The 19517-nt window shown below is 39.9% G+C and overlaps 1 protein-coding gene across 6 annotated transcripts in view; it reads left to right on the top strand.

Annotated features, from left to right (window-relative positions):
* ITGB6 (integrin subunit beta 6) overlaps positions 1-19517 on the top strand; it is a 160452-nt gene that overhangs the window by 121548 nt on the left and 19387 nt on the right. For all 6 annotated transcript variants that reach the window (XR_008381307.1, XM_053598067.1, XM_053598066.1 and 3 more), the window contains one exon: positions 11635-11857. Coding sequence is in view for 5 of the 6 variants with exons in the window: in XM_053598067.1 (XP_053454042.1) it covers positions 11635-11857 (223 nt within the window). In the remaining variant the exon portion in view is untranslated. The remainder of the gene's footprint in view (positions 1-11634; positions 11858-19517) is intronic.

Raw genomic sequence — 19517 nt, 5'->3', positions numbered from 1 at the left:
ATGCTTTTGTTTGGTTATCAAAGATCAGATGGCAAGTAGAGACTGGTTTCATCTCTTGGTCTTCTTTTCAGTTCCAAATGTCTATGTCTCTATTTTTGTGCCAATACTATGCTGTTTTGATCACTGTGGACTTGCAATATAGCCTAAAGTCTGGTAGAGTGATGCCTCTGGATTTGTTTTTATTACCAAAAACTGCCTTAGCTATATGGGGTTTATTCTGGTTTCATACGAAACAAAAAACTGTTTTTTCTACTTCTTGAAATTATGATGTTGGTATTTAAATGGGGATTGGATTGAATCTATAGATTGCTTTGAGAATTATACAATTTTAACAATGTTGAGTCTTCCCAGCCAGGAGCATGTTCCTGGCTGGAACATGCTTTAAAAGCACCTTTTTAGCATGTTCTTCCATTTGTTAATATCCTCTGCCATTTCTTTTCTTAAGATTTCATAATTCTCTTTGTAGAGGTCCTTCATCTCTTTTGTCAGGTATATTTTTAGGTATTTCATTTTCTTTGAAGCTACTGTGAAGGGAATTGTGTCTTTGATTAGCTTCTCGACTTGGCTGTTGTTGGCATATACAAAGGCTACTGATTTGTGGACGTTGATCTTCTATCCTGAGATGTAATTGTATGTCTTGTGATTGAATTTCTAGGATTCTCTAAGTATAAGATCATATCATCAGCAAAGAGTGTGAGTTTGACCTCTTCTGCCCCCATTTGGATGCCCTTTATATCCTTCTCTTGTCTGATTACATTGGCTAGAACTTCCAGCACTATGTTGAATAATAGTGGCAATAGAAAACATCCTTGTCTGGTTCCAGTTTGAAGTGGAAAAGCTTTCAGTTTTACTCTATGCAGTATGATATTAGCTTTGGGTTTGTCATAGATGACTTTAACCAGTTTAAGGAATGTGCCACCTATACCTATAATATCCTTAAGTGTTCTTGTTAGAAAAGGATGCTGAATTTTGTCAAATGCTTTTTCTGCATCTACTGAGAGGATCATATGGTATTCTTGTTTTTGCTTCTATTTATATAGTGAATTACATTTATGGATTTGCATATGTTAAACCAACCTTGCATTCCTGGGATAAAGCCTACTTGATTGTGATGTATAATTTTTTTAAGGTATAGCTGTCATCTATTGGCTAAGATTGTATTGAGTATTTTTTAATCTATATTCATTAGTGAAATTGGTCTATAGGTCACCTTTTTAGTTGTGTCTTTGGTATCAGGCTGATGTTTGTTTCAGAGAATATGTTGGGAAAGATTCCTTCCTTCTCAATGTTTTGAAATAGCTTCTGCAGTACAGGTACAAGCTCTTCTTTGAAGGTTTGATAGAATTCTGGTGTGAAGCTGTCTGGTCCAGGGCTTGTTGTTGTTGTTGTTGTTAGAAGATTTTGAATTGTTTCTTTGATCTCAGTGCTTAATATTGGTCTATTCAAGAGATCTATTTCTTCTTGGTTAAGTCTAGGGAGAGGGTGTGATTTCAGATATTGGTCCATTTCCCCAACATTGTCAGATTTCTGGGCATAGAGTTTCTATTTTATTTCAGGTTAACATGAGGGTACAAACAACCAGGTCACAATATTTGAATTTCTTAGCTCCCTCTAATCCCTCTCAGAGTTGTGTTCCACGCTCAAAAGGTGTGCCCTACACCCCTACATTGTGCTCACTGTGAGCATTCCACACCCCCTCTTCTTTTCTGCATCCCTCCATTGTTTCCCCTCCCCCCAACTTGAATTGAAATGAGTTTTTCTCCTCTGTGGGTGTGTGTTAGGTTGTCTACTGGATTCGTATTAGTATTAAGTACATTAGATATTTGATTTTCCATTCTAGTGATACTTTACTGAGAAGAATGTGTTTCAACTCCATCCAGGTTAATATAAAAGATGGAAAGTCTCCATCTTTTTTATAGCAGAATAGTATTCCATGGTATACATATACCATGGCTTATTAATCTATTCCTGAGTTGATGGGCATTTAGGTTGTTCCACATCTTGGCAATTATAAACTGAACTGCAATAAACATTCTAGTGCAAAGGATTTTTTTTTTCTTTATGATAAAAGGATATTTTTTTCCTCTGGGTAGATGCCTAGTAGTAGAATTGCAGGATCAAACAGGAGGTCTAGCTTGGGTTCTTTGAGGGTTCACCATACTTCTTTCCAAAGAGGCTGTATTAGTTTATAATCCCACCAACAGTGTAAAAGTGTTCCCTGCTCTCCACATTTGTACCGGCATCTGGCACTTTGTACAAAAATCTAAAGAACAAAAACCTAGCTTCCACAATGGTGCAAAAGATAAAAATAAGCAATGGTCTTTCACAAAATAAGATTAATAGAACTCCACTACTTACTTGTTCTTGCAGAGTTTCTTGTAGTAGTCAGAGATAATCTCTTGTATCTGTTATTTCTCCTTTTTCATTTCTGATTGAAGTTGTTAGAGATTTTACTTTTCTGTTTTCTAGTTAATCTGACCAAAGGTTTATTGATTTTATTTATTTTTTTTGAACAACCAACTTTTGTTTTGTTAATATTCGGAATGATTCTTTTGTTTTCAATTTCATTTATTTCTGATGTAATTTTGGTTATTTATTTTCTTCTGCTAGGTTTGGGATTAGATTGTTCTTCCTTTTCTATTTCTTTTTTTCTTTTTTTTTTTTTTTGTAGAGACTGAGTCTCACTGTACCGCCCTCGGTAGAGTGCCCTGGCGTCACACGGCCCACAGCAACCTCTAACTCTTGGGCTTACGCTATTCTCTTGCCTCAGCCTCCCGAGCAGATGGGACTACAGGCGCCCGCCACAACGCCCGGCTATTTTTTTTGTTGTTGTTGTTGTTGCAATTTGGCCGGGGCTGGGTTTGAACCCGCCACCCTCGGCATATGGGGCCGGCGCCCCACTCACTGAGCCACAGGCGCCGCCCCCCTTTTCTATTTCTTTAAGATGATTCATTACATTATTGATGTGCTATCTTTCGGTTTTTCAGATGTATGCATCTAATGTGATATATTTCCCTCTTGGGACTGCTTTTACAGTATCCCACAAGTTTTGGTAACTTGTAGGGTCATTGTTGTTCTATTGGAGGAATTTGACAATTTCCTATATTATCTCTTCCTTGACCCAAATGTCATTCAGCATAAGGTTGTTTAATTTCCATGCCTTTGTGTGAAGATGAAAATTTTGTTGGAGTTTTTTCCACCTTCATTGCCCTGTGGTCTGAGAAGATACATGGTATATTTTCGATTCTTGTAATTTTGTTGAGGTTTGATTTGTATCCTAGGCTATGATCTGTTTTGGAGTATGCTCCATGGGCTGACAAGAAGAATGTATATTCCTTAGCTTTGGAATGGTGTGTTCTGTGCATGTCTATTGTATCTTGTATCTTTGTTTAGTTTCTGTTTAGAGGATCTGTCCAGTTCTGCCAGAGGGGTGTTAAAGTCTCCAGATATTATGGTGTTATATGATATCATATTGCTCAGACCAATCAAGGTCCATTTTATAAATCTGGGAGCATTTAAATTGGGTGCATATATATTTAGGATTGAAATGTTCTCATGGTGTATTGTTCTCTTGACCAGTATGAAGTGACCATCTTTGTCTTTCTTTAGTTGCTTTAAATCCATTTAAAGCCATTGTGCAAGCTAGATTTTATCCTTTAGTTTCTGGGTGTTTACTTTGCTGGTGGTCCATTGTGATGTTCAGTGTGGAGAATAGGCCTAAGTGTTTGCTGTGGACCTGCTCTGGTTGTGGCAAATTTTCTCAATGTTGCCATATCAGTAAAAGATTTGATTTCTCCATTGATTTTGAAGCTTAGTTTAGCAAGATACAGAATTCTGGGCTGAAAATTGTTTTGTCTAAGAAGATTAAAGGTAGATGACTATTCTCTTCTGGTTGGAAAGTTTCAGCTAAAAAATCTACCATCACCCTGATGCATCTGCCCCTGTAGGTCAGTTGGCACTTGACTCCTGGCTGCTTACAGAATTTTCTCTTTTGCCTTGACTTTGGACAGGTTCATTACAATGTCTTGGAGATGCCCTGTTTGTGCTGAGATGACCCAGGGTTTGATATCCCTCTAAAAGGTTATCAATAACTATTTTGAAATAGTTAGTGAAACTGGAAATTTTCATTTATGGCATCTTCTATCAGGGCTTCCATTCCTTTGGGACATTCTTCTTCCCCTCAGGGATCCCTATAATTCATACGTTTGAATGCTTCATGAAGTTCTATAATTCTGTGAGAAAATATTCTGCTTTCTCTCTCTTTCTTTCTGCTTCTTTAACCATCTGGGTTAGCTAAGAGCTTTATCCTCCACCTCTGAGATTCTTTCTTCTCCATGGTCTAATCTGTTGTTGATACTGTCTGCTGCATCTTTAAGTTCCCTGATTGACTTCTATAATTCCTTAAGCTCCACCATATCCTTTCTATATTCTTCATATCTTTCATTTACTTTTTGGTTCTGTCTTCCACTTTCTTGTTAATTCCCTTTATTGCCTTTGCCACCATATTTTAAATTCCCATTTTGTCATTTCCATTAATTCCTTATAGGTGGAATCCTCTGCAGAAGCTGCCCCATGGTTCCTTTGGGGGGGGTAGTTGCTCTGTTTTGGTTTTTCATGTTGCTGGGATTTTTCTGTTGATTCCTCCTCATGTGTATTTTCTTCTTGTTCACTTCCTTCCCCTACTTTTTCCTTCTCATCACCTCCTTCTCTTTAAATCACCTGTCTCAGAGATTATGTGTTGAAGTGACCTTTTGATATAAGTCCAAAAGGAAGAGAATGATAAAGAGTGAGAAGTGAGAAACAAGAGAAAAAGAAAAAAGGGGGAGTAGGGGCTGAAGAAGAGAAAGAGAGTGACAGGAGAAATGGTGTTTTTTGGCAGGGGGCTATGTCTGTACCTGCAATTCTAGGACTGTGTGGGGCCCAAGTTGGGTAGGTCCCTCAAAGTCAAGAGCTCCTTACCTTCTTAGGCAAAAGCAAGACCCCACCTCTGCCAAGTTTGGAAAGAGTAAACGAAAACAAAAATAATTAAAAATTCCACAGTATGTCACAGTGGGGACCTGCCAATACAGTCTTTCCAAAGGTCAAAGCTGGGACACCTTAGACTGTGACCTCTTGACCTCCTTGAGCCAGACCAATGCCATGACCCCCCAGCCAGACCAATTGCATGACCCTGCAGCACTGAGAGAGAAGAAGAAAAAATAATAAAAATAAATGAGAAAATTTAAAGTGCAATTATATAAGATAAATAAAAACAAAAAAATGAATATCTTAGCTATTGTATGAGAAATTTGTGTGGGAAAGATGAGGAAAGTAGAAAAATCTCTACCATAAGAGAGAAAAAAGGAGAGAAATTAAAAAGAGAGAATAAAAGGGGATGAAAAACCATAACAAAAGTGGAGGATCCCTTGCTATTGAAGAAAGTAAAAATAAAAAATAAATATACAACCAAACTAACAGACGAATAACAACAACAACAACAACAAAAGAAATTTATAGGGCGGTGCCTGTGGCCAGAGGAGTAGGGTGCCAGTCCCAGAGGTGGCAGGTTCAAACCCAGCTCCAGCCAAAAACTGCAAAAAAAAAAGAGAGAGAAAGAAAGAAAGAAAAAGAAAAAAGAAATATATGTATGTGTGTGTATGTGTACACAGGTATTAGCAATACCTAATATATTGCCTGGCCACCAGGTGGCACTATGGTGTTAGGAGATGGAGAACATATACTGTTTTGCTGTGAAAAATTAGGGCTGGAAGCCACTCTCTTAGTTGCAGAGGACATCAGGTCCTGTCTTCCTAACTTAGTTTCCATCAATCAGGGCCTAGTTGCTTCATCAGCATTCAGTCCCCACAAGAGTATGGTCCTAAAGCTCCCACCAGATTCTTTAGGAGACACATCACACAGTCCCCTTGACAACAATTCCCAGGGCCACTCAGCTCACCACGAGGGTGAATGCCCAAGCCTACGTACTCAGCAGGTGTACCAGCCCTGGCCGTGCATTAGGACCTGTGGACCATTTCTCCCACATTACTTTCCCACAATGGCAGTATCCAGCTAGCAGCCAAGATCCCTCCCACCTGGTATTCAATCCCTGCCACTGGACACTATTCGAGTCCATCCACTCATTTAAGCTTTCCAAGGCCACTCCACTGAGTAGGTTTAGCCTAAAATCAAATTTTGAAGGACAGCCCCTTCCTGTCCCCAGTCCTCTGGGCAGGTTGGCTGGCTGGTCTCCACCTGTTCCCAAGCACCTACCTTCTGTGCTGGCTTTCCTCAGCTCCAGCCATTGTGGCTCTTATAGTCCATCACTGCTTCACTGTGCCCCCTGGAGTGATGTCTGTGGGGGTTCTCCCAGCCATAGGTGGTTGTAATTTTCTTTCCCCTGCCTCAAGGCAAGTGGCTAATAAGGTGATGTTTCTAGTTCACATCTTGCTCCACCCTACCCACCTGCACTGCACTTCTAATAGAAAATTTTAAACAAAATGCTTAAAACATTTGAAATCACCTTCCAAAAAAATCTTAAGTATGATTTATCATAAAAGTATACTATCAATACTAACACCACTTAATAGTTCACCCTTTAAATCTTGGATCAAAGAGATCTAAGGTGGTATAAATTACTGAACTGTATCAACAGAGCTTTCCTTATGGTCTTTCACTTTATTTTGTACTATGCATGAAGAACAGAAATAAACCCAAAAAGAATTGACTTGATATGTACATTGTAGTTAGGAAGGTCTGACAATAGTGCCTACAGTGACTGCTAAAGAAATTATTTTTAGAAAATATAACGACTTCTTCAATTGGCCTCAGAAACTTCACCAATGCTGATTTTCTTCATCTGTTTCTCAGAACAGAATAACAAAAGATGTGACTTCATAATTAGTCACTTTCTCTATCAAAAAGTACAATAAAAGTAAATTCAGTTGTTCAAATTCCACGATACAGAGTACCTACTATATGCCTGGCATTGTGCCTAGAGCATAGACAAAACTGTGCTCAGCAATGTGAACATTCTGCCTCTGCTGCAACACCAGACTAAATATGCCACAACTCACTTGGGTCAATCTCACTTAGTTTACAGCTAATATACTCTGCAATGCACTGCTTTTCTGAAGAGCTCTTATCACCATGTTCTTTTCCATGCAACTTCTTTCATTCGTCTGTAAACACTGCAAGATATAGGGCTCCATTGTTTTTTTTTCCCCCTTGTACAAATTCCATTAGTCTTTTTAAATTTTGACTTTAGGATATGGAAACTATCAGGCAAATGGTATTACAGAAAATCTTTCTACCATTATGCCCTTACAGCCATTGTCAAAAATCTCTCCCTCTGAAACAGCCTGGCCATTTTTTCTTGATCTTTGGTTATGATCTGGCATCTACATGAAACTAAGATAAAGGTTGTGTTGTCGTCATCGTTATATGAAGGGTGGTTATTTAAAGATATCAATTATTAACTTTTTCCTGGAAGTTCAGGAAAAGAGGAGGGCTTCTAAATTCTGAAAGGGACATTTTTTTGGTTTTGCCCTGATGGTCCTTTTCTACTGCTCCAGGAAGGGATTTCTAAATTTCTGCCAACTAATTCTTGCATGCAATGATATACTTGAGCATTCTCAAAGCATTTGGAAATGCACATTTCATGCAGTAATAGTCATAAATCATATTACATTTTCAAAATAAACTGCAATATACAGTATCTTCCCATCATGAAAGTAAGTTCTCCTTTTGCTGGGGAAGAAACAAAAAGATAATGCCATTTAGATCGTATACATGTAAAATTCAAATTAATGGCTTTGATTGAAGTCATTCAATAATTCTTAGCTTTGAATTAATTACATCAGTTATAAATTACATAGGTTATGAACTGCAGTTGTTTATATGCCTGAATGTATGGAGCCATATAAATTTCAACTCGTCTTTCATTAGAGAAGTAATGCATACAGATGCTCCCCATCTTATCATGATTGGACTTTTTATCTTTTTACTGTGGTGTGAAAGTGGTATGCATTCAGTATATTCCTCTATTCATGGTAGGGTTTTCTCTGGCTACACCCATCATTCTACATTTTACAGTGTGTTTATCCAAACATAACCCCGCTATAAGTCCAAAAACATCTGTGTGTGTGGAGAGAGAGAAAGAAAAAAATGAGAGAGAGAGAATACACACGGTCACCTTTGAAGTACTCCCTTTGGCCATCTGGTGACTGCAGTGATATTCAGCAGTGAGGTATGCAGCACTTTTTCTAGGATGAGTTCTCAAACTTAATTGTCAGATCTCACACGATGACAGCTCTGATGGTCATTCCAGAAAAAGCATTCCAAAATTGCATTGAAGGATGGACTAGGTACTGACCTCAGTGCATTAATCCCCAAGGGAAGGACCTTGAAGTTGACTATAGTGATATTCCGCAACGAGGTAGGTAGCACTTTTTCTAGGATGAGTTCATAAATTTAATGATCCAACCTCATGTATAAGAATATATATATTCCTATGTATATAGTGTATGTAGTCATGTACATAGTCATATACAAAGGATTCAAAAAATGTATACACATTTTAAGAAAGGAAAAAACTGAATTGAAATTGTAACACCCAATGTATACTGATAACAAAAGATGACTACAAGGCACGTTGAGCACCTCTTGTAATTGCAGAAGTCGAACACGACTTGAGTGTTACAAATTGAGTACACTTTTTTCCTTTCTTAAAATTTTTTGGGCACCCTCTGTACATAGTTGAGTGCCACAAAATGACATTGGAGTCAAGAACAGAGTACATGTACTACGGGGGTTCCATAAGGTTATAATACTGTATTTTTACTGTACCTTTTCTACTTTAGATATGTTCAGGTACACAAATAGTTAGCATTGTGTTACAGTTACCTACAGTATTCAGTACAGTAGCATGCCATTCAGGTTTGCAGTCTAGGAGTGATAGGTCATACCATATAGCCTAGGTGAAGTAGACTAGACCATCTAGGCCTGTGTAAATACACCCTATGATGTTCATACAAAGACAAAATCATCTACGGATGCATTTTGCAGGACACATCCCATCATTAAAAGATGCGTGACTGTATATTTATGCATACACACACCAGGAGTAATCATAATTGAACTTCAAAATCTTTGTGGTTATCATCTTCTTAATTCTGTGATTTTTGACCAACCAGAGCATTAAGCCAAAGACTCTCCTACTCGGAGTCCCTTAAAGCCCAGTTATGAAGCTGGAAAAGTAACCAGCTGCTAGAGCAAAGAAAGAGAAAGCCTAGAATCCTTTTTTCCGCAGGAACTTGGCAGCGGCTCCTACAAGTGAAACCTGCTTCGCTTGTGATTTTTTTATTTTTTTACATCTGCTTTGTTTTTATTCAAAGCATAGAAATTTTAATATTGATGAATAATTTTGCTTACAAATTCTTTCTACTAGATAGTTTTTAGGAACAATGCTAATAACAAACCTTTATATATTGCTTATTTCTGGGCCAGGCAGTGTTATAAACACTGTTATATATTGTCTTAGGTAATCCTGAATTTTGCTAGAAGAGCAAAACTTGTGAGGCAAAATGCTTAAATGCACATTTATTTTTCTGAAGAAAAATACCAGTTATGCAAGTTTGTAAATAAATGTTATTTGTTTGGAACATCCAATTCCTATTTTAGTATCTTGGGCATGGCAGGCGCCCAAAAAATACTATGGGAAGAACACATAAGCCCATTATCTTAAACATTTTATCTACCATTTTGGAGTATTGCGTACGTCGTTATGTGATCAGATTTAATTTAGGATTCAATGAGTTACAAGCGTCCATGTGCCTCTCTCTTCAACTGTCTCTGTCCCAGCTTCTGCAACAGCACTCCTGTTCCCCTCTTTTTCACTTTTGGTCTCTTCTGTAAGGATTGTCTTCTCTAATCACCTTGTAAATGCTGATTCTTTCCAGACCTTTTCTCACTCTACCTCTACATATGTGTCATCTAATCCATGACAGTTTTCACTACCACCTTTCCCTGATAAATCCCAAACATGAAGCTCATACATACATATACATATATACGTATGTGTATATTTAGAATTTTAAAATTTTAAATTGCACACAAAGTTTATGGGCACCCTGTATATATTCAATCATCTGCTAGGATGTTCACAGACCCCTTGAACTCAACAGGGGCCAAAAGTGAACACATTATTTTCCATACCCAAATATGTTTCTCCTCCTCTGCTTCAGAACCATTTATTCACTCAACAACTGAGCATTATTCTGGGCCAGGCATTGGGCATATGGCACTGACCATGAGCTAGCTTCCATTCCAGTGAAAACCGTATCATCCTCCTCGCTGCCCAGTTTGGTCACTGGGGAGTAGTTAGTCCACGCCCGTCTTTCTTCCCTCATCCTCTCCTTGGTGCCAATCGCTCCACACCCTCAACATTCTGTCCATCTCTGCTCCCAGTGGCACAGCCATGCATCAGGGTCTCATATCTTTTTGCTTCAACTCTTGCAAGAACCTCCTAACTGGTTTTTTTCTCCCTCTCTCTCTCTTTCTCTCCTGATGCCTGGAAATTTTTAGATACACATCTATCTGGTCAGGTCTCTCCCTTACCTAAAATTTTGTGAATTTCAGGATAAAAGCGCTTCCTTTAGTCCACAAGGCTATTTATGATCTGATTCTGACTTTGTCTGAACCTTTCCATCATTCCCTCCTGTGACACTCTGGATTCATTTTGGCTCTATCCATAAGAAACTACCATGGGTTTTAAGCAGGTCACATAATTCTATACTTCCACCATTTATTTGTGCCTTTTTCTTCCAGAAATGCATGTAACCCCCTTCTTCTAACTCTCTTCTACCCATATCTTTCAAAATCACCTCAAGCATCATTTCCTTTGGAAATTTCCCCAAATCTCCAATTTAATTTGGAAACTCTTTCCCTGTATACGTCGCATTTATCTCACTGTACTGTATTTATTAGTAGCAGTAAACTTATTTGCCTGCCTCCTACACTAGATAATTCAGTGACTTTGTCTTATTTAATTTTATATCCTCATGTCTAATACAATCTATGGCACATACTACTTACTCAATTAAAGTTTGTTAAATAATGAATTTGGTGAGCACTCACTGTGTGCCTACGGGGCATCTAACTGGCGAAACGCAAAACTAGGAATCTGATATATTACCTCATCGGGCCCCAGGCATTGAAAACAGGTTTTATTCTATCTTATAGATGAGACTTCCATGACCACTCAGCTGAAGTGGTGTAGAGGGGGAGGCTTTATTCTATGGCACTTTACTTAAATGCAACAAATGCGGAAAATAATAAATATATATGCATATGAACACGTACACAGATCAAGTGGCTATTATGGGCTTTCTGGATTACTTCATTTCATCTGTATTCATATATAAATACTGTTTGATATAATGCCCAGCAATCAGGTAGATCCCTAGTTAGGAGACTAGATCAATATACATACATAGTGAGGCAAACACGTGAGATAGAATATATCCACACTCAAAAACCTCCCCCATGCATACACTTTTTTTTTTTCATTTTTTTCCCATGGTATATAAAGATGAGAAAAGAAAAGATGCCCTCTGCTCCTTCCAAGCCCCAATCTGCATAGAGCATTTTGTTTTACAGACAACGGGGACTGTGACTGCGGCGAATGCGTGTGCAGGAGCGGCTGGACCGGGGAGTATTGCAACTGCACGAGCAGCACAGACTCCTGCATCTCTGAAGACGGGGTGCTCTGCAGTGGGCGAGGGGACTGCGTTTGTGGCAAGTGTGTGTGCACAAACCCTGGAGCCTCGGGACCAACCTGTGAACGATGTCCCACCTGTGGTGACCCCTGTAACTCTAAACGGTAATGTCTCCGTTTCCTCAGTCCCTTTTGTCAATGGGTTTCACGGTGGTCTAGGGTATAATGACGCTGTGTAGACTCGGAGCTCTCATTGTATTCGCTGGGCTTGGTCTCCAGGTGTCCATCCAAACACTCAGACCCGCAGGGCCCCTGTGATTTCCGGCCTGGAAACCAGTCTCTCGCTTGCCTCTTTCTCAGCCCTGACTATCGGGAATCACAAAGTGGCATGTCTGCTAGAGACTAGCACAGGAAGTCGAGCTGGTGTCCCACACTGATAACATCAGATGGCCTCTCAGTCACAAAACCAGCCACGCAGAAGGAATGCCCTGGAGGCAGACTGATGGCACCACACGCAGGCTGCACCTTTTCATGGGAAACAGACAGGCCTCTTTTTTTATCTAGAAGTTGATAGCCTGACCTTACTGATTCATTCCCACCTGTAGACTTACAGAGGCGAAGAGGCAGAAAGATGGTCTTAGCTTTCAATTCGCTCCCTCTTCTTTGCCACCCATGCTCTTGGGTGCCTTTCTCTTGTGTCACTATGCACAGTTACTGTGTATTGTATTTTCTTTTATACTACATGAACAATAACAAAAAACCTCACATTTTCTTAAGGAAATCGGGTCAAAATTTGTAGCTCAAGTGACGCAGACCTCCAGACTGGTTGTTATGATACCTGGGTGTGTAATGTTTTATGCAGCAGATATGCTTAAGCAGTTCGTATTTTCATTAACTCTGGTGCCTAAAATGGTGACATTTGCATTTCTGATGTAAACAGAGTGAGAAAATCAATTTTTCACTCAGTGGTTACTCACCATACAGGTGTCAAAACTTTGCTGTCACTGTCCCTGGCAAACGAAGACATGTATCAGGAGAAACTTGGGGACAACTAATTAGAATTATTTGAATAGAATTTAATGTAAAATGTCCTGTCAAGATGATTCTTTTGTTATTTTTCTATTTCGTCTTTTCTGGGAACGTGATTTGATCTTAAATCTTGTTTATAATCTGACATTAACAACAAAAATAGTTTGAATTTGGGGAATCAGGTAAAGGATCTCTTTGGTGTTTGCTAGTTTTAGCCTTTATATATACCAACAATAACCAAGCCGAACAAACAGTCAAGAACTCTATTCCTTTCATAGTAGTGCCAAAGAAGATAAAATATTTGGGAGTATACCTAACAAAGGACGTGAAAGATCTCTACAAAGAGAACTATGAAACTCTTAAGAAAAGAAATAGCCGAAGATGTTAACAGATGGAAAAACATACCATACTCATGGCTGGGAAGAATCAACATTGTTAAAATGTCCATACTGCCCAAAGCAATATATAATTTTAATGCAATTCCTATTAAAGCTCTATTGTCATACTTTAAAGATCTTGAAAAAATAATACTTTGTTTTATATGGAATCAGAAAAAACCTCGAATAGCCAAAACATTACTGAGCAATAAAAACAAAGCAGGAGAAATCACGATACCAGACCTGAGACTGTACTATAAATCCATAGTGATCAAAACAGCATTTTTTTCATTTTTCCATGCATGTCTTTATTTATAATCAAATAGGTCAAGTAGGTATTGAGTACCTACTGCATGCCAAGAATCACGTTAGGGTATTAATAGTAATTACCAAAACAGTTATACTTTCTATATTCACAGGTTCTGAGAGTCTAGTGGGAAAGACAGGCTTTTTTAAGTGATTATAATGCTGTCTGGGCTGATGGCTGCAGGAGGGGACAGAAGAGGGTACTGGGGAACTACATGGCAGCAGGTGGGGCTACCAGACCAGCGGGGGCAGCCATCAACTAGAAGCACAAAGGGGTAGAGATTTTAAAATCTCCACCAGGCCGCGGCAAAGCCACTTCAAACAAATACATGTATAATCTAAGTAAGTTTTGTAGCAGCTCTGGAGTCCCTCCATGCCATCAGAGCTCTGGGAGCATTTTGTTTGGCGAGAGGTACCAGAGTGGGAGGCGTAGGTAGAGAGACCTCCCCACTGCACAGAGGGTGGTCTGAGGGTCAGTCCTGGTGGCAGTGGGGACTGTTTCCCCAGGTCCTCACTCTGCCACCCACCACTCCCAACTCTGATCCGCCCAGAGATGGCAGCGGCAGCGGCGGCTGTACTGAGGCTCCTCACCCGGGTTCCCTTGAGTACAGAAGCACACAGGGTCCTCAGAAAGGGCTATGAGACCTTTGAGGACATCACCATTTACTTTTTTACAGGATGAATGAGAACTTCTTTTTTTATGAAGCATTATTATATTTATTCCTTTTTCCCCTTTTATTAAGTCATGTACACATAGATCATGAATACATTTATGCATTTGTGGGGCACAGCGTGTTGATTTTTTATACAATTTGGAGTGCTTACATCAAACTAATCAACATAGCTTTCACCTCATTTGCTTAATTATTGTGTTAAGACTTTTATGTTCTATTCTTGATAGATTTGACTTGTACCTTTGCAATATGTTCCATAGGTGTGGTCCCCCATTTACCCTCCCTCTATCAAACCTCCTCCCTCCCCTCCCATCCCCCCTCCACTTCTCTCCTTCATCCTGGGCTTTCATAAGAAAGTGTGAGTAATTATAAATTGGTTTCATAAAAGTACTAAGTACATTGGATATTTTTTCTTCCATTCTTGAGATACTTTGCTAAGAAGAATACGTTCCAGCTCCATCCATGTAAACATGAAAGAGGTAAAGTCTCCACCTTTTTTAAGGCTGCATAGTATTCCATGGAATATACATACCACAATTTATTAATCCATTCCTGGGTCGATGGGCACTTGGGCTTCTTCCATGACTTGGCAATTATGAATTGAGCTGTAATGAACAATCTGGTGCAAATATCTTTGTTGCAAAGTGATATTGGGTCTTTTATTTATTTATTTATTTATTTATTTGTAGAGACAGAGTCTCACTTTATGGCCCTTGGTAGAGTGCCGTGGCATCACACAGCTCACAGCAACCTCCAACTCCTGGGCTTAAGCGATTCTCTTGCCTCAGCCTCCCGGGTAGCTGGGACTACAGGTGCCCACCATAACGCCCAGCTATTCTTTGGTTGCAGTTCAGCCGGGGCTGGGCTTGAACCCACCACCCTCGGTATATGGGGCCAGCGCCTTACTGACTGAGCCACAGGAGCAGCCCGATATTGGGTCTTTTAGATATACACCTCGTAGAGGAATTGCAGGATCAAATGGCAGGTCTACTTGTAGATCCCTGAGTGTTCTCCAAACTTATTTCCAAAAGGAATGTATTAGCTTGCATTCCCACCAGCAGTGCAGAAGTGTTCCCTTTTCTTCACATCCACGCCAACATCTGTAGTTTGGGGATTTTGTTATGCGGGATACTCTTACTGAAGTTAGATAATATCTCAAAGTGGTTTTGATGTGCCTTTCTCTGATGATTAAAGATGATGAGCATTTTTTCATTTGTCTGTAGACCATGCACCTGTCTTCTTCAGAGAAGCTTCTGTTCAAGTCTCCTGCCCACAATGAAATGGGATCACTTGTTCTTTTCTTATTAATAAGTTTGAGTTCTCTGTGGATTCTGGTTATCAGTCCTTTGTCAGAAACATAACCTGCAAATATCCTCTGCCATGGATGAATGGGAACTTCTTGATGAGGCTTAGAGGCTCCTGGAGCATGAAGCGATGCTGGGAACTTTGCACTTGTAGCCCCATAGGGTTGTTAGCATGAAACAGAGAATGAAGCAACACCGTCTGAACAGAATGTTTCTGTAGGAGTATCACAGTCTAAGGCAGGTCCATCCATCCAGAAGTCTCACTCCTGTGAGATGTGTGTCTCAATCCTGAAAGATATTTGCTGGCTAATCTATCTGGGAAGAAACCCTACTGACTGGAGTAAATGCAAACCATCAGCAGCACCAGAAGCATCACAGTGCAAAGAAACCCTTGAAGGTGACAAGGACAGATCCTCCTATGTAAAGCACTGCCCTCTGCAGGTATCAGGGAACACCTTCCCCAGCTGGGAAGGTGGGGAGGCCCTGTTAGCCATGCTGGGGCTTCTGAGGTCCTTAGCCTTCCCCAAAGGTGGAAAGCCCAAGAAAATCACCAAGTGCAGGGAGGATCTTCACAGTGAAAAGGGTCACGACAAATCTAGTTTACATGGAAAGCTCCCAGGCACAAACACACTTTTTTCACCACCCAAGAGTCTACACTGGAAGAAAGCATAGCATATGAGAAACCTTCCACAGCAAGTACCCAGAGAGGCCGTTCTGGAGAAAGGCCTTGGGAGTGAGTGCAGCTCATGAGGAACATTCTTCAGGAAAAACTCCAGCAAGGAGCTCGACACTGGAGCAAGGCCTCATGGGTGTAGCTAGTGTGGGAAATCCTTTAGTCAAAAATCCACTCTCATTAAACACCATGGAGTTCACACTGGAGAAAGGCCTGTTAAGTGTGGCAAACGTGGGAATTCCCTTAGTCAAAGTGTCATTCTTAACACCGGAGAATTCACACCAGAGCAAGACCTTATGAGTAAAGCCAGTGTGGGAAATCCTTTAGCCAAAAAGCTACCCTCTTTAGATACCAGAAAGTTCACCCTAGAGAAAGGCCTTGTAAGTGCAGGAAATGTCTATCTTTCAGTCAAAGCTCCATCCTTATTCAACAGTGCAGAATTCATGCTGGAGCAAAGGCCTTAGGAGTGTGGCCAGTGGAAAGTCCTTTAGAGAAAAGTCTGATCTCATTTAACAGTGGGTGGCTCACACTGGAGAAAGGCCTCCTGAGTGTGGCAACTGTGGGAATTCCTTCGGCCGGTGATCCAGCCTCATTCACCACCAAACATGTCACAGCAGGTAGGGGGCTCATGGATGCAGCAAATGTGGAAAAGTCTTTAACTCCAAGTCTAACGTCGGTTAGCTCCTGAAAACCCACACTTGAAAAAGGGCTTAGACCTGCAAGGAATATGCTGTCTCTGCAGTGTTATGGCACTGGAGAGCCTTTGTGAGGAGCCAGAATGGGCTGCCTCACAAAGCCGCGGCTTGTGCACTATTAAAGGCCTTGCTGTGAAATCTACCTGTCACCTTGGGGCTTTGTTTACTGTGTGAGATGGGTGAAAAACGGACAGGCTAGAAGGAATGGACAGCTGTTGCAGGGATCTGTGAGCCTGTCCCCCAAAATAAAATGACAGACAGTAGTTCTCCTACTGGTTCTGGTCAAATTTACTTTGCTGCCCAAGACCTCTGAGGAAAGAATGGAAGGATTTTGTTGTTCTAATTTGTGGCCTGGATCCCTACACTTTGTGTGAGAGTAGAGGTCATCCTGAGGAGAAGTCAGCTCTATTAGGTCAGGCTCCTGTGCTTCTGGGAGTAGGACGAAGTTGTTCCATTGTTTCCAGAGGATGTCATATAATGCCCGACACTGTTGAGGAGAACCTTTTCACAAACTCTGCAAAGATGATATCCATAAGCTGATGTCACTCTGGAGACAGCAGAAGTCAGGTGGGAGCCAGAATTAGTACAGAAATACTGGGTGTGAAGGAGCCTGCAACAGACCAGATGAACGTGCGTCTTGTAAAGGTGCATTTGCAAACTTCCCAGTGACTGGGGCCGTGAGCCACCACAGCACCTAGAAATCTGGGACTGTCTGATAGCTGAGGTCATTGTTGGCTAAAATCATCTATAGGTTTTGTGGATTCTTGTGGACTTTCTGCATTGTTCACCTGAAGTCTGTCTCTGTAAAAAGACTTGAAAATGAGTCCAGACTCATTTTCTCCAGAAAGACTCTCCAGAAAACGAGATATACCACAGAGATCCTAGAGGCTGAGGACACAGCCTTTGCGTCTCAAACCACAAGCGCCTTCATCGCTTGCTCATATTTCTGCTGCGGGGTGCAGGGGTGCCCTTCACCAGACGTGAGAAAAGAGATAAGGCAATCGGCATGGAGTTGCCAAGCCTTCTGGTTTCCAAAAAGTAGGAGATCAGATATTTTATTTTGAACCGTATTTTACCAACTTTCTTGATATATAAGTGTCATACAAAAGTAACATACAGTTTATATGTGTTTGTGGTGTATAATTTGAAGAATTTTATTACATAAACTTATGAAATGATCACGAACATTATCTGTGACTCACCTCCTGCCCTTTTATAAACTCTGCCTGCACTCCCTAGGCCTGCTAGCTCCAGTGATTTATTTTCATTCACAAGAGAATAGTTTATGTTTTCTAGAATTTTGTGTGAATGGAATCATAGAATGTTTACTTCTTTTTTTCTGATTTTTTTCACTCTGCACGATTGTTTTGAGATTCATAGTTCATCGTTCTTTTTAGTGCTAAGTAATATTCTATTCTGTGCATGTGGCATAATTTGTCCCTTCATTTATTAGTGAGCAGTTGGGTTGTTTCCAGTCTGGGGTTTTTACAAATAACACTACTGTGAATATAGGCCTAGATTTCTTAATCTGCATACATATTTTTTATTTTCTCCTGGGCCAATAATACAGCGTATGCTAATGCTTCACTTTTCAAGAAACCGTGATTTAACCTGTACCATCGTCATTCCTGCCAGCAGTCTGCCAGCCTTCCCATCACTCTACACCCTCGCCAGTACTTGGTATTGTCAGTCTCTTTCATTTTAGTTGTTTTCATAGCTGTATACGGCATCTCTCTGTGATTTAAATTGACTTTTTCTGGTATTTTATGTTTTCCAACAGTTTTTATGTGTTTATTTTTCACCTGTATGTCTTCTTCAGAAATATGTTTATGTCTTTTGCTTATTTTTAAATGGATGTTGGGGATAATTCCTTTTCATGAATCCCCTATTCTTCTTTCTTTAATACCCTTTTCATAATTCCTTTTCTCCATACCCTTCCTGTATGGAGAGCCTCAGACCTCCATCGCAAGGAATGAATTCATGCTCTAAGGATTAGTGAAGGCTTGGCCAAGGAAGTGCAGTTTCAGCTGAGGTTTGCTGACACATGCATGGGGTAGGTGTGTGTAAGCCTGAAGAACATATGTATCCCTGGGGAGCAGAGACAGGGGGCACGATGTGTCCATGGTGAGAAAACATGTGCTGTTTTGGGTTACTTCAAGAACAATCTATTTGTAAAGTGATTTTTAGCATAAGATTAATTCAAGGTATAAATTTTGCTTTGCTCTATAGACATCTCCAGAGTAGTTTAATTCTTAAAGCATATTTCCAAGAATATAGCATAAGTAATAATCTTGTATTTAAAAGCCTTTGTTAACGAGGATCTAAGTTCTCATCCTCCTTTTGAAGATACTCCCATCAAGGCTTGGACTTTTTAAGAAAAGACTTACAGAAAAAGTGAATTTTAAAAATAATCACATCTGACATATTCCCAGACCACTAATCAGCCTTGGAATTCTAGTTAACATGTAGGTCATGTCTATTAGGAAATTAAAAACTTTGTCTAGTCTCTAATCATATTTTCAGGACATAAGCTTTCCTTAGGAAAAAGTAAAATGAAAACACAGCTAAATCAATTGGGTTTGGGTTGTTTTTTTTTTTTTTTTTTTTTAACTTAACCTATCAGAAGCAATCATTACAGATAAAGAGTATAGTAGCTATTATCAAGGCTGGCTCAGAGAACATTGATTACTATTGATTACCAAGTAAATTCGGAATAATTGAGTATTCTCTCAGATATCTTTATGAAAGTAACAAAAAGGCACTGTCA

The sequence above is a fragment of the Nycticebus coucang genome, chromosome 7 (genome assembly GCF_027406575.1).
Source record: "Nycticebus coucang isolate mNycCou1 chromosome 7, mNycCou1.pri, whole genome shotgun sequence".
Classification (NCBI taxonomy): Eukaryota; Metazoa; Chordata; class Mammalia; order Primates; family Lorisidae; genus Nycticebus; species Nycticebus coucang.
Note: the sequence above shows the minus strand (reverse complement) of the source record. Positions and strands in the feature narration are given on the sequence as shown.